Here is a 15,793-nt window from a genome sequence, read left to right as displayed (position 1 = left end):
TATCATGCTATCTTCTACATGCCATTAACACACAACGTAATGATCCTCCTCTACCATTTAGTTCCAACAATAAATTATAAACCAAATTTTGAATTTGGCTGATTTTTGGGTGGTTAGGTAGCTGGACTATCGCAATAACTGCTCCCAGGTCAAATTAATGTGCTCATTTTCGGACTAATATGGGGGTTAATATTATTTCAAGGATTTTTCCTGATTGATTCCTATCCAATACGACAAATCAAGCCGTTGGCGCATGGAATGAAAGTTCAGTAAGCATTGGATTTAACATGACAAGGAAAGATCGTATGCGTATAGTAGTTTCGTATTTCAACTGTCCAAGTTTCTTTCAGAAACTGTTTGTATGAGCAGCTGTAAAAGCTTATCATGATAATAGGCCTGAACAGTGCAGCTTAATCAATGAACAATTGCCATTATAGTAACCTACGCACTTCCTGAGAGCTTGGTGGCCTCATCTTGCAAGAGCTTCCAAGCGGCATCCACATGTTGCTCCTCTGTCAGCGGTGCTCCAACCGCAAATCTCAAGACAAACTTACCAGCAAGAACCTGTTGAAATAGGAACCATAAAGGAAATCAGTGGATTATGCTTCATGAACAGATATCCAGATCATCGACAGATTGCTAATAACCAACCGTATGTGAGATGAAGATCTTCCCACTTGAGTTAGCAGCATCCATTAGGTCATAGTTAAGTTGACGACCACCCTCATCCTCAGAAGTTGGGGGCAGAAGGCGGAAACAAACAAGGGAAAAAAGTCTCGGAGTCACAACCTGAATTAATGAAGTAAATAAGAAATTTGTAAAATAAAGATTTCCAACTGAAGAATAAACTATGATGTGCCTTTAAACTACAGCAGAGAGAGTTTAATAATATCATTATATATATATATATATATATATTCTTTTACCTCAAATCTTGAGTCAGATAGTACAAGTTGTTCAAACTGTTCAGCCAACTGTATGTGCTTTCTGATATAACTCTGCAGATTTTCCACGCCATAAAGCCTCAAGACCATCCATAGCTTGAGTGATCTAAAAGAAAGGTTCCACTTGGTAAGAGAAATCAATTTAATTGTCATGCAAGGAACTACCACATATAATGTCAACAACAGTGCGATGACTCATACTGTCATAGTGACTGCATTTAGAAAGTCAGAGGTCAACTATATGGATATATGGTGCTGAACAACATTAATTGTAAGATTCTTCTTTCTATAATAGCCATACTGGTTCATGTTCTTTTGATAATATAGCCATATTTGACTGCTTGGTGAACAAGTTGGGTTCTTAATCATTTCAATGCATCCATGTCACGCTAGTTATGCATTTCTTGAATTATTTTGGACACCAAAATAAATGGCTTGGTCAGGGAAAAGATCATGTATGGCAACTCAATCCAATGACGTCAACACCATGGGTACCAATGAGAAAGTAATTGGGTAAGCTGTCTAATTATTTCAATTCCATTTGCATATATTAGAGTAAGAGGCATCGGAGGTCCTGAAAGTATTTGAGTTGTGTCAGTTCGGTCCCATAAGTATGAGAATGCATATCTAGGTCCTAAATGTGGATAAGTGGTTCATCGCAGGCCCTACCCAGCTATGGCTTGCCTACGTGGTGTTAGAATTAATCCGACGTACATAGTCGATCTACTGAGTAATCACACGAGGCACGACACAGAGATTTGTTGACACCGGGATTTGTTAACAAGGTTCACCGAACTTAGCTACACCGCTGGGGCTGACTATGTGCGCTCCTCCCCATGATAATACCAACGCCGCGCCCCAGCCACCCGGGCACCGGCACATGTCGCCGGCCCTCCCTGCGTCCATGTGCTATGATATTAGCACTAGCAAAAGAACCCGTGCATTGCAACCGGAGAAAAAAAATACCACATGCCCCTAACCCAATAACCATGACTCAAGACCCCAATAGGTCCAGGTCCTTTATTTGACCATGGTATCCCATATGTGTTGCCATTTATCCTCCTTCCCGCCCTCACCGACGGTGTCCTTCCCACCCTCACCGACAGTGTCCTCAGTGCTCACACAACCACAACACGTTTGAATGTGGTCAATCCTAAGACGTCTCTCTCTCTCTCGGCATAAGATGAGCAATCTGTTTTCTTATTTCCCCTATGAGGTTTTAAGGCATGCATGCGTGATTATTGATGGTTTCTTTCGTCTCCAATCTGGTTTTGTTGAGGTGTTCATTTGCAATCCGGATTGGCGCCGGTATGAGAAAAGACAGATCATGCGCTATTAATTAAGATTGCACCCTAAAAAGCATTTTAAAAATGGTTAACAGGTAACATCATATTTAGATTCTACATATTTTTCTAATCAAAGTTCATATATAACATGTTAAAAATTGGAGTTAGGGTTTAAAAGATATGAATATTTTTGAAAAGCATTTATTGTAGAAGGACCGCGGGTTGATGAACCCAAATATCAAGGGATTTTCACTTTAATTCTTGTCACCTAAAGGTGGACTGTTGGTTAATTGCTAGCGAAGGCAGGGGGGCCTGATAAGTGCAACACATCAGGTACGAGCACATGTCAACTCTAAACATTTTTTATGGCAAATTTAATGACGTGAGGATGGCAACTTTAGTTGCCAAGCATGGCAACTTTCGTGCTTCAATTTATTTTTGACAGAAACTTGTCCTGTCAATGGAATTTTCCATCCTTGCCATGACTGGAATTGTCATCAAAAAATGTCAGAGCCGGAGTGCCACGTACTTGACGTGTGGCACTTATCACTTGTGAAAAAAATTGTTTGCTGCCACTTAAGGGTGGACTGCGGGTTGATTCCCTAAAAATTCAGGGGATTTTCTGCAAAATGCGCTACGGACAGGCAGAAACAGTCCCCTCTTTATTACTAGGTATAGGTTGATTACATTGTGTGTCTACCCCTACACATTATAGTAGCCCTATGATACAAGTGTCCTACAAGGACATGACTCCATACTCTGTCTACACACCGTACGACTCGAGTCCAACCATTGTAAAAAATATTCGATACTCCAACAAACTCTACCTTGGCGAATATTTTCGCCACCTTGAGTTCGTGTATGTGTCAAACTTCAATGCACATTGGACTAGAGCTTATTCCATGAGCACCACTGCTACTCCCAGACTCCACACGACTCCACCTGCAACTAGAGTCTCTTCTTTTCTTGACCACAGTCAACACTCGAGAGAAATAAAGTTCCTCTTTACTCTTGTTTTCGCTCCCAACTTAGAGTATCCTCTCAACGCCATCACACACTAATTGCAGATCTGCATGGAAGTGAACAAATAAACTACTGGACCACATATAAGAGTTACTCAAACTCAACATCCTCGCAGTTGTCTCACCCTCTTTTTCGGATAGTCTTTTACATGCCCACAACTATAGCAATCCGCCTCCTTCTGTACTTGTCATCCGCACTTTGTCATGTGCACTGAACACCACAAAGTATACGGCCATATGTTCTTCAAGTTTTTGACATTTCATAATTTCCACCACTTTCTCGGATTCTCCATGGTCAACTCGCATCCATCTCCCGGTATCGATAGACTCAGTCACCAACTTGAATTTGGTATGGCCAACGCTGCTTCAGCACCCTCTGCACACTTTGTCTGACCACCAATGCCTTGGCATGTCGTCATGTCCCGTGCTTGCCGCACGCCTCGCCACTATCACCGCTTGGAGCCTTTGCTGTCTCGGTCAAGTCTCCTGGGTAGCTAGCCCACACCACCAACCCCCACTGCAGAGAACCACCGATCATCACCGACCGATTGCGAAGTTCACGCATCCTTTAGACCACTGTGCTCCAGCCCGAACAATATGTTACTCGCTTCTCGCCGAAATAGGCTTCGACTCTCCATCGATTTATGTCGTATCCCCTCCTCAGTGTCGAGTGAAGTCTTTCCTCAGACTCCAGCTCCACCTTCAACATGACGCCATGGTGAATGACGAGTCCACCCTTGGGTCACCGTCATTTCCATGCTTTGATGTTTGAATCAACCCCGCATACTCACCATGTCGAAGCACACAAGCCCTCGGGGCGGCGCTCTTGTTTCCACGCCTAGAAGTCGGCCACAATCAACATCATGTCATTGTCACGGATATCACCACCGTCTTCTATTCCAACCGATATCCTGTCAATCCGCCGGACTATTCAGCCCACCCGCCTTATGTGTCTGACCTCAGCCGAACTTGAGCCGAACTTGTGCCACTGCAATCATGCTTCATCCCACATCGTGTCAGCCCAACATATTCATGCATTACTCAATGCCCCTACAGAACTTGTGCGACTGCAACCATTGACACGGCTGTCCGCGCGCCTCCGTAGCCTGTCCACGTGTTTCAAGCTTTTGCACAATATTATTTTATTGTTTCTATTTGTTGTTGTAGCTTCTCCATGCACCTTGTAGCAGAAAAAGACCAAAGTTGATCCAGCCAAACTGCTCCTGTACACACACTGGCCCTAGCTAAGTCCGGGCATAAAAACCAAAGACTGGACCCGTAAAGACCGAGACCAAACCCATAAAGACCGGTCGGACCGGTCTTCATCTTTGGATGACCGAATAAACCAGGTAGACCAAATTAGCACAACTCTTTGGATATTTATGGAACAATTAGCACAATCCTTTGCCTGATCTGGATGTTTATGGCACAATTCTGGTTACATACATCTACTATATACACATGTTATCTGAACTCTGAATTCTGGTTGCATACACCTGTTACACATAGCTTGTCTGAGTTCTGCTTGCATACACTTGTACTAGTACTATAATGTACATGGTCTGAGTTGTAGCATAAAATTTGGTCTGTTTGGTCGGGACCGAACACCATCCTATAAAAACCGAAGACTGAATAGTGGAGAACTGAGAAGACCGAAATAATTTCGGTCGTCAATTATGAAAGACTGAAAAGACCGGACAGAGCAAACCGAAAAGACCGAACACCTGGGCTTAGCCTTGGCAGTCTTTTTTCCAACAAATCTCGTGCCTAAGCAGCCTCTCACGTGCTTGTCTTGTCTTGAAGCCAATCAGCCTGCTGCCTCAGCTCGCATGGGTTGTGTTCTCTTGCTCCCATGCTTGGGCCACGCGCGCTCTCGATGTTGCCTAGGCCTCGCGCGCAGCTCGGGCCTGTCGGGGGAAATCGACACCTATGGGATCACTGGAATCCCTTCTACGGTTGGCGGGCGCGGGGTTGTGAAAAGAGCGGGTCTGACAGGAAGCACATGGATCGTTTACCCAGGTTCGGGCCGCAAAGATGCGTAAAACCCTAGTTCTACTTTGGTGGGTGTATTGAGAGTGCTCTTGTGTTCTTGAGCTAGCTACGGGGTGCAACTTTGCCTAAAAGATCCGAATCCCCCTCCTGAACGCCTCAGGCCTCCTTTTATAGGCGAAAAGGGGTTGCCAGAGTGGCACACAGGAGGTGGAAAGGTCTACAGTAGGTGAGTCTATCCTTTGGCCCCGTCGGACAAACGCATTTAATGCGCTGCCGACGTGCCCATCTCACTTTATCGGGGACGGCAAGGAAGCACGTCCCAGCTGTCGCCGCCACGCCTGGCTTCGACACGCGTCTGAGCTGACGAGGTATCGTGGCGCCACGTTGGCTGGCTGTTGGGCTGGCGCGGTGGTGGAGCCTTCACGAAGATCTGCATGTCACCACGCAGGTGCTTGCTGAGTCGGAGTAGAGGCCGCTCGTCGCCACGCAGGTGCCCGCCCAGCTGGTTGAGCTAGCAGCTACTTAGGGACGGCGGTGTAGCTTTGGCAGACGTGGGCCTGGCTACGGCCCTGCTGGTGTCCTCGGCAAGGGTCTTGCCGGCCCCCGGCAATGGTCTTGTCGTGGCGTCGTGGTCGTCCCCGGCAAGGATCTCGCCGGGGGTTGTCGTCTTCTGGTCCTCATCTGATCTTGCGTATCTAAGATCTCTACAAAGATCTGCATGCCGCCACGGAGGTGCCTCCTGAGCCTTGGTTCCAACATGGTGTTGGAATCCCTTGGGCTCAAGGGTGGCGCGCTCTGCTGGCGTCAGGCAAGTTGCCCCGGCAAGGATCTTGCCGAGGCTGCGGAAGCCACCCCGGCAAGGGTCTTGCCGGGGGAGTCCACCTCGCCCTCTTGCTCTCTTTGCACCTTGGCGTTGCTTTGGTCGTCTTATGCTTTGGTTTCCCTCCGGCTTCCCTCCCCTGCCTTGTTAAGTGTGGCCGCGGGCGCGGCTCTGACTGCCCGTGCACAAGTAAAGGGGTCAAAAGGAGAGCCCCTACTTTTGTACACCGACAGGAGCCCCCGGGCCTGGGCCACACATAAGCGCGCCGCGTTGTTGGGCTAGGCCTAGAACGGTACGCGGGCAGGTGGGGCGGATTTTACCGCAGTAACTTCCCGTCCGCTGCGCTTCCCCACGACCGGCGTCGAACGCGCGACGTGGAGGGTCGTGCGTGACGTGGGGGTCATGCGTGGGGCGGTTCCCGCACGCATGCGTCACATCGTGGTAAAGAGGCGGCCCGCGCCTTCCTCGTAAAAAGGAACGACCACGGGCGCGCTGCTCATTTACCCCCTGCGTCTTCTCCAATCTCGGAACCGCCGTCCCCTCCTTCCTCCTCACGCCTCTGCTCTCGCCCGCCGCCACTGCGTTTTCACCGCCCTTCCCCCTCCTCCTTTCGCAGCCGCCATGGCACCCAAGACCGGCAAGGGCAAAGGAGCGGCCAAGGACGCCGGAGGGACAGAGCCGTCAGAGAATGAGTCGGCGGCGCGGCGGACGCAGCTCGCCTACTTTCCCTCGACGGTCGACGTGGTCCACCTCCGGGACAACTTCAGGCCGCTGTGGGGGGTCAAGACGGGGCACCCGGCCAAGCGTGTCATCCCTGCGGATTGCGCCAAGGCCGCCCCGAATTGGTACCCATTCTTCGTCGACTACTTTTCTTGCGGCCTCTGCCCCCGTTTCTCCGATTTCTTCAATGACATCATGCACACATACGGCTTTCACCTTCTAGATTTTACTCCGAATGCCGTAGCGTGCATGGCTCTTTTCGCCCACCTCTGTGAGGGCTTTGCCGGAGTGTTCCCCAGCACGGCGCTCTTCCGCCACTACTTTTACCCTCGGATCCAGAGGAGGGGCGCCATCTCTGGCTGTGTCACTTGGATCCCAAGGGCCCTGGAGAGGGGGACGTATCCAGAGGGCGCCCAGATGGGGAGGTGGGAGGAGTGGCGGAGCCGATGGTGCTGGATTGAGGAGGACCCACAGGAGTTCTGCCAGGTTCGCCAGGCGCCGCCGGCTCGCAGAGATGACTCGAGCGACGTCGATGCCCAGGATAAGCTCATGGTCGCCACCACCAGGATCCACCGCCTTGCCGCTGCCGGGCTCACCCTGGAGATGATCGAGGCGGATTTCATCTGCCGCCGCATCGCTCCTCTGCACAACAAGGGGAGGCCGGCTTGGCTTTTCAGCAACACGGCCGACATCATGCGGCTCCGCCCTGGCCTGAACCACAACTTCACGGTGTTGGCGCATGCTCACTTCTGCCAGCGGCTCTTTCAGCTCGACATGAGCCGCAACGGCAGAGCCGAGAGGTCCGGCAAGGCCGCGAAGGCCGGCAAGGTCGCCAAGGGGCCCTTGTTTGGGTTGCCAGCGAGGGTAGTCCCGCTGAGCAACAATTCTCGCCAGTCCAACATCATTGCCATGATGCCGGACTTCAACGCACACGGCCTCAACCCGAATTGGGCCGAGCCGGAGGAGGAAAAGGTGCAGGAGTTCTTCGACACCTTGGTGGAGGGGTATGTCCGCGCCAAGCCGCTGCTCGTCCAGGACACCACCCAGGCGGAGTTGGACTACATTGCCGCCAGGGCGACGGAAGCGGAGCTCGCCAGGGAGGCCGGCAGCGCTAGCGGCGTGGAGGACGAGGCCGCGACGGCCGCGGAGGAGAAGGAGCTCGCCCAATGGGTGGAATCCGCTGGGAAGACCAGCGGCGCCGGCACCGGGGCCCCTCTCATCGAAGATGACGCCGACGAGTCGTCTGAGGAGGAGGCCGAGGCTGTCAAGCCCCCGGTCACGAGGAGAGGGCGTGTCCTGCGGCGGGCCGTCTCTGGTGAGCCGGTCCGGCCCGGCAGGGCCGCACAACCACAAGAAACTCCCGAGGTGTCCATGCGCCAGACGAGGGCCGCGGCGGCGGGGAAGGCGGTGAAGGTCGCGGTGGCGAAGAAGAAAGCAGCTGCCCCTTCTCCGTCCAAGCGTCCCCCAACTCCACCTGCTTCCCCTCCTCCCACAGGTGACGACACGGAGGTCTTCTTCGACCTCGGGTCCCTTAGCCCGAGGAGGAAGAGGAAGGCAGCGGAAGAAGCGGAGGATGAGTAAGTGCCTCGACTTTTGTCAACTCCGTCCCTTCGGACCGTGCCACTTATCTTGATTTGTTTTCATCTTGGCAGGGATGCGGAGACACTGGCCTAGAGGGTGAAGAGGGCCAGGTCTTCGGCGGGCGGCCAGCCCCCGGCAGGCACTTCCGGTACACCGCTGGTGGTGTTGAGCAGTCCGGACAGCAGCCCCCGGCACAGCCCCCAGCGTAAGCTCATCACCCGCCCCTCGTCAACGTGTGTCGGGGGTACGATCCTTGGCGCTGACTTTGCCGTGATCGCAGGAGGAGGACAGCAGCAGGAGGAGCCACTGAGGGCTACCCCCAACACGCCGCCTCCGTCGACCACGCCGCCCCGAGGGGCGTCCCCGGCAAGGGCGCCAAGCACCGAGCCCATGCACACTGAGGAGGAGGAGGCAAGCTTGGGCGCTGGTGGCCACACCTCGGCGCCAGATGTTGGCGGGGAGGGGGCCTCTTCTTCCCAGCCCGGCACGGGTAAGCCACTTGCCTTCCGTCCTTTTTCTTTTTCTCTTCTTTCTAGATCTTGGCCTTGGCTTCGCCTCATCCCCTTCTTGATATCCAGATCCTCCCTCGGCGGATCGGGAGGACGCAGACACCATCATCGAGGATGTCGCCAAGGACGCCACGGCGGAGGCCGAGAGGATCGCCGCCGAGGAGGCCGCCAAGGACACTGCTGAGGATGCCGCCGGGGAGCCCGGCAAGGGGCCTGCCGGGAAGGCCAGCAAGGCCGCTGCCGAGGAGGTGGTGGTCGACGACCAGCCTCCCTCCTCCGCCCCCCAGGCTCGGGCAAGTATCTGAAGGTGGGCGACTTGTTTGTCCACCTCCCATGGACGGCGAGCGCCAGGGCGCCTGCCGAGGGGGAGGTATTCGACGATGAGGTGCTTGGCGCCGCCGGGCTTGAGGTCGTCGACGGACCGAGTGTCGGCGGCGGCGGTTCTCAGGAAGAGCGGCTCCTCCAGAGCATGAGCGCCAGCTTCCACAAGCTCCAGGCACTTCACCGTGCCCGCCTGGACAAGGCCAAGTCCAGGATGACAGCGGTGGACAAGGCGAAGGCGGGCCTCGAAAAGCGCGTCGCCGAGGCGCAGGCTTGGTTCCACCAGGCTCGTGAGGAGTTCAAGGCCGTCCAGGACCAGCTGGCCGAGCGCAAGCTGGAGCTCATCATGAAGCAGGCCGACATCGAGAAGGCCCAGGAGACGGCGAGTCGACAGGCCGCCAAGGAGGAGGCCGCTCGGCTCCAGCACCAGGCCGAGCTGAACTCCCAGGAGGAGGACCTTGCCGAGAAGCTCGCCGTGACACTCCGCGACAAGGACGAGGAGGTCCAAGAGCTCGTCATGCAGCGGACCCGGGAACTGGAGCAGAGGCACAAGGAGGCCCTCAATGCTCAGGCCCAGGTTCACGCCGACAAGGTGAACGAGCTGGAGGCGGAGCGTGACGGGCTGAAGCGGCAGGCCCAGGAGCTGACGGGGGAGAGGGACGCGGCCAAGGGCGCTTTGGCTGACGCGCAGGCCGCAGTCCTCGAGAAGGCCGAGCTGCTCTCCACGGCCAACGAGTCCATCAAGGACCTGAAGCTGAAGCTGGAGGGCCTCGAAGGGACGCTCTCGGAGGTCAGGGCCCGGGAGGGGGCCCTGACCAAGACTCTGGAGGAGAAACATCTGCGGAAGAACGACGCCGCCAGCCACGCATAGTTCGTGGCGGGCGAGAAGCTCTGGATCAGCCGCCTCGTCGATGTCGCCGACAGGATCACCACGCAACTGGCTTCCATGGGGATGCCAAACGTGAGGTACATCCCAGAGCCAAACGTGAGCCCTAACGCCAGGCAAAATCTGTTCTTCGAGGGTGTTCTCGGGGCCCTGGAGCGGTTCCACTCCAACAGGGCGGCCTCTCTGGCCGAAGAGGCCCGGAGGCTTTGCCGGGGCGCCATGACCAAGGTCCTCACCAAGATAGCATACTGGAACCCTGACCTCGACTTCGAAGCTTCGCTGGATAGCTTGCCAGACGACGTGGACCCCGCGCCGCTCGAGGAGCGCACCAAGCCCGTCATCGGCCGCATCGGCGGAGTTCGGAGGGTACAAGGCCAGCGTCGGGACTAGGCACCCCATTTCTTATCGCCGCTGCAGGTTCAAGACCAAGACAATTTTTATCTTTATTTAGAACCGCAGCGACAAATGATGTAATATAACTCTGCAGTACTTTTGAAATGATGCATGTTATTTTCCTGTTCGATTTCCCTTTGTATGTCTGCCCTACGTTATTCGGGTAGGTTTGCCGGCGCGGAAGCCTAGGCGGCATCTTGAGGATGGATCCTCAATGGCCTGCCGGGCATGCTTGCTGCCGGGTGAACCACCTCGCTGCTCTTGAAGCGGCAGCTCGAGCTGTCGAGCGGACTCGAGACAGAACAAGAGCGTTGCCAATTGCAGAAGGTCGCCCTGCCGTTCTTGACGCAGCCGCTCAGACTGTTGAGCGGACTCGAAACAGAACGAGGGCATTGCCAATAGTGGTAGGGCCCTATTGTGTGCAGGTTTGCCATACACAGGGTAAGATCGTCGAGGACGATAACCATATATGTAAAAAAGAATTACTCAAGGTTTTGTATGACTTAGCTTTTCTGTCGCTGCGTGAGCGTTTGCCACGTCCACCGACGACGTCATTTGTTCGGTCGTCTCCTTGCTTGAAGTGACGACCACGACGAAACCGTTGCTTCGTCCAGGCCGGATTCCCACAACTGCGCCTCCTTACCTGGCGCGCCAAAGATGTCGGGGGAAATCAACACCTATGGGGTCACTGGGATCCCTTCTACGGTTGGCGGGCGCGGGGTTGTGAAAAGAGCGGGTCTGACAGGAAGCACACAAATCGTTTACCCAGGTTCGGGCCGCAAAGATGCGTAAAACCCTGGTCCTGCTTTGGTGGGTGTATTGAGAGTGTTCTTGAGCTAGCTACGGGGTGCAACTTTGCCCAAAAGATCTGAATCCCCCTCCTGGACGCCTCAGACCTCCTTTTATAGGCGAAAAGGGGTTGTCACAGTGGCACACAGGAGGTGGAAAGGTCTACAGTAGGTGGGTCTATCCTCTGGCCCCGTCGGACAAACGCATTTAATGCGCTACCGACGTGCCCATCTCACTTTATCGGGGACGGCAAGGAAGCACGTCCCAGCTGTCGCCGCCACGCCTGGCTCCGACAGGCGTCTGAGCTGACGAGGTGTCGTGGCACCACGTTGGCTAGCTATTGGGCTGGCGCGGTGGTGGAGCCTTCACAAAGATCTGCATGTCACCACGCAGGTGCTTGCTGAGTCGGTGTAGAGGCCTCTCGTCGCCACGCAGGTGCCCGCCCAGCTGGTTGAGCTAGCAGCTGCTTGGGGACGGCGGTGTAGCTTTGGCAGACGTGGGCCTGGCTACGGCCCTGCTGGTGTCCTCGGCAAGGGTCTTGCCGGGCCCCCGGCAAGGGTCTTGCCATGGCGTCGTGGTCGTCCCCGGCAAGGATCTCGCCGGGGGTCGTCGTCTTCTGGTCCTCATCTGATCTTGCGTATCTAAGATCTCTACAAAGATCTGCATGCCGCCACGGAGGTGCCTCCCGAGCCTTGGTTCCAACATGGTGTTGGAATCCCTTGGGCTCAAGGGTGGCGCACTCTGCTGGCGTCAGGCAAGTTGCCCCGGCAAGGATCTTGCCGAGGCTGCGGAAGCCACCCCGACAAGGGTCTTGCCAGGGGAGTCCACCTCGCCCTCTTGCTCTCTTTGCGCCTTGGGCCTTGGCGTTGCTTTGGTCGTCTTATGCTTTGGTTTCCCTCTGGCTTCCCTCCTCTGCCTTGTTAAGTGTGGCCGCGGGCGCGGCTCTGACTGCCCGTGCACAAGTGAAGGGGTTAAAAGGAGAGCCCCTACTTTTGTACACCGACAGGGCCTCTAGGCCTGGCCCTTCCACGCTGCCACACCACGCGCTGGAGTGTGCGCGTTATGCGGCAGCCACTTTGATCGATCTCATCGGCTTTCAGACATTGAGAACACCTGTTGCTACATGATTCCACCACCACCATGATCGAGCAATCGACCTGCTCCTCTTGATTGCTTCAGTAAAGATTACGATACGACCAATGTCTGCTTCTGGATCACAACTCGCCGACGACTTTGTCCGGTATTAAGACCGCTTCCGGCAGATTTTTGTGCAACCTCGCTCTGATACCACTTGTTAAAATTAAAAACTGAGGTATGCAGTTGATCTTACCGAGGACAAGCAATCACATGAGGCATGACATCGAGATTTTAACAAGGTTCACCGAACTCGGCTACATCCCCATGATACTGACGCAATACTGCACCCTGTCCGCCCTGGCGCTGGCACACGCCACTGGCTCTCCCTGTGTGTCTGTGCTATTATGTTGGCATAGGTTCACCCCACATGATATAGGTGTCTACCCCCACATGATATAGGAGGCCTAGGATACAAGTGTCCTACAAGGACATAACTCCGTACCCTGTCTACACTCTACACACCGTACAACTCAGAGTCCAACTGTAACCTACCTTGGACAAAATATTCGACACAAAACCAAACAGGCGCTATTTTTCAACAAAAATACCCTCAAAATTATATCTTCGAATTCGAAGAAGCCTGGGGGCTCGTAAGTATCTAGGTGTGTGTGTGGGGGGGGTGGGGGGGGGGGGACTGGCAACCTCATCCAAAGTGGGCAATAGACGTAGCTGAGCAGCAACCGGTAGACACATACAATGCCGACATTGTGGAAAGCTGTGAGCGGTTGGGCCTCTAAAATTAGAATATATTTTTAGGGTCTATTCTTTTTGGAAAACCGAGTGTACGTGTGACCAGATTTTCATGCTTATAGAACCTAGCTGACACACCTTGAATGCTGGGTTCTCTATATATTTCTCTATGGAAAAAGAATTATAGAGCAAATAACAAATACATATAAGTATGGGAAAATTAATTCCTTATCAAAATTGGAAGCACCAAACTATTAAATTTGTAAAAGAAAAACAGTACATTCGACAAATGGTGGTTATCAAAGTCGCCAAAAAGATTTCACCTAAAACGACGACCAAGTGGAATTTGCCAATCCTTGAAATCAACAACAGAATTTGCTTGGGAAGCCTGAAAATGTAAAACAGTTGTTATGTCACAATCGAAACATAATTTTACGTAAACTCATCAAAGCTGGCTTATTTCCAAATGTAGAAACTCAGTAATGAGCTTTTACACGTAATTCTTTTGATCACATTACAGGAATACAGACATGCCATTGTTCTTTCAACACACTCTTTTTGTTCTTTTGAAAATATATTTTTCAGTTTGTCAAGTCAATCAATTAAAACTGCAGGGGATAATTTTTCTTCGTGGACTGAATACTCAAATGCTCTGCATACCATTGTTTGAAAAGAAACACTTTGTTACATTGTGGTTTGGGAAAAAGTGGCCAACCGCACACTCGTACACGAGGATGGGATTTACTCTCCAGGAATAGTATCACCCAACACTTTGGCCCTACCCTGGGCCATTCCCATCTGAAAGTGCATCTAGGCCACCATAGTGGCTTTTGATATTTCAGGACAACAAATAATTTACTCTAGTGATGATAAGCTAAAGTCCTAAAAGATGCTAGTTGGAAAATGGTTTTCGACCCCTCAAAATCTTTGCAAAGAAATCAGCATGATTAAGGACTTTTTAGACTTTTGTGATACAGGATCACTTTGAGTCATAAATATGCCAGTACTATCAAAAGGGAAATCTTGACCCTAGTGAGGAGAAGAAATTCTTGCTAAGTGCTCAAACTCAAACCTTAAAAAACTCAATCAAATCTCAAAAGTTCCATTCATAATCTTCTCTGTGATTTTCCTGATTGGAGCCACCAAGTGTTAGTTGTTTGTCCCTCCAAGTGAGTTCAGAGAGTTGCACCGGTGATACTCTAAGCGAGGTGTTCGAACTAGACAGGATGCCACAGAGGTTGATAGCTCTTGTTTGGAACCTCCCAGTGAGCAACATTTGGAACCTCTGAGACTATGTAGCCTGACTCTCAGGCTTGGTTCTATTCCTCCGAGCAGAATCCACCTGGACAATCCATCTCAGGTGTGTGTAATACTTCCAGTGGTTCCAGATGTTGCTGGTGGTTTCAGCGGTCTTGCAGGTGCCATCATCCAGCAGCTTGCCGTACCACCCTAGCACCTTCATGAGAGCTTCACGATGGTGCAAGAGCACGCCAATGCCCAAGCATGAGAGAATTGATATGCATAGGAATGTGCAGAAGTGGGAATTGATCAAGGAGTAGACTGTTACGCACATTGGCCGGTGGACAGGGACACACTGGTCAGGGTGACCAGCACTTAGGGGTAGCTCGCGGCCGTGACAGCAATGGCGAGCGCGCGCTGCTGCTGCTTGGGTGAGATATTCCATTGGACAGGTGGTCACTACCACTTATCCACTTTTAGGACTTACATGTGCATACCACTTATCCACTTTTAGGACTTACATGTGCTTTTTCATACTTATAGAACCTCCGGTGCATTTTACTCCACTAGTAAAAATAGCTCCCGGTAGCAAACAGGTCCAGTGATAACCAGCGGGTTACCACTGGGATTTGGAAACTGGGGATCAACACTGGTGCAAAGTCCCTAAGCCTAAGGAGATTGTCTCAAGACGCTCGAGGCCGTGGCCACTGTAACAGCAGCAGTAGGGCAGTTGTACAGTTTTTTGTTTCTTGGCTTGTTTCATTCGGTTTCTCCGTTTCTTTGCCTAGGTTTCGTTCTTTGTTAAATTTAGTTTACTTTTTTGTTCCTTTGAGTTGTATAAGATGCACATCGTTTCGACACTTTCTCCTAATACAAAAAGACATGCACTTTGATGCATGTACGAGAAAAAAAGATAAACGAACAAGCATCCAGAATTCAGTTCCGAAAGTAGATTAAAGTCCACTTCCATGAAATGATGAAAATCTCCAAGAGAAAAAAAATGGAAAGGAGATTTTAACCTTATTCTTAAGAAACTCTGGATTTGTAGACAATGCTTCCACAAGATAACTCCTGTCCTGTTCGTTATGTGTGATGTCAGTTTGTGCAATATCAATATTGATATACTTAGAAAAAACAAGAAAAGCGAGATTATTTAGAAGCGCAAATCATGTTATCCCAATTGGAACAGTATCACATGGCTTACCTTAACCCATAGCAAAGAACAGTCGAAGTTTGTGAGGAACCATTTGTGTGCATTCATATTGAATGAATCAGCTTTTTCCACTCCATCAAGATGATGTCGATACTCTGGGCATATACAAGCACTTCCAGCATATGCAGCATCAATGTGGAACCACATGTCATGGCCCTAACAAAAATTATAAACAGAAATAATTAGTGAAAGTACATTCATGAATAACAATATGTACAATTTGCACAAGTCATACAAAAACAAGGTTGCTA

The 15,793-nt window shown here is 51.8% G+C and overlaps 1 protein-coding gene across 2 annotated transcripts in view; it reads right to left on the bottom strand.

Moving 5' to 3' along the window:
* Positions 1–259: 259 nt before the first annotated feature.
* The window catches only part of LOC125508366 (tryptophan decarboxylase 2), a 28,403-nt gene continuing 12,869 nt past the window's right edge, over positions 260–15,793 (bottom strand). For both annotated transcript variants that reach the window (XM_048673062.1, XM_048673061.1), the window contains 6 exons: positions 15,534–15,698; positions 15,349–15,405; positions 13,414–13,478; positions 927–1,050; positions 652–789; positions 260–564 (listed from right to left, as the gene is read on the bottom strand). In XM_048673062.1, the coding sequence (XP_048529019.1) occupies positions 442–564; positions 652–789; positions 927–1,050; positions 13,414–13,478; positions 15,349–15,405; positions 15,534–15,698 (672 nt within the window). In that variant the 3' untranslated portion in view covers positions 260–441. The remainder of the gene's footprint in view (positions 565–651; positions 790–926; positions 1,051–13,413; positions 13,479–15,348; positions 15,406–15,533; positions 15,699–15,793) is intronic.

Source organism: Triticum urartu, chromosome 5 (genome assembly GCF_003073215.2).
Source record: "Triticum urartu cultivar G1812 chromosome 5, Tu2.1, whole genome shotgun sequence".
Classification (NCBI taxonomy): Eukaryota; Viridiplantae; Streptophyta; class Magnoliopsida; order Poales; family Poaceae; genus Triticum; species Triticum urartu.
Note: the sequence above shows the minus strand (reverse complement) of the source record. Positions and strands in the feature narration are given on the sequence as shown.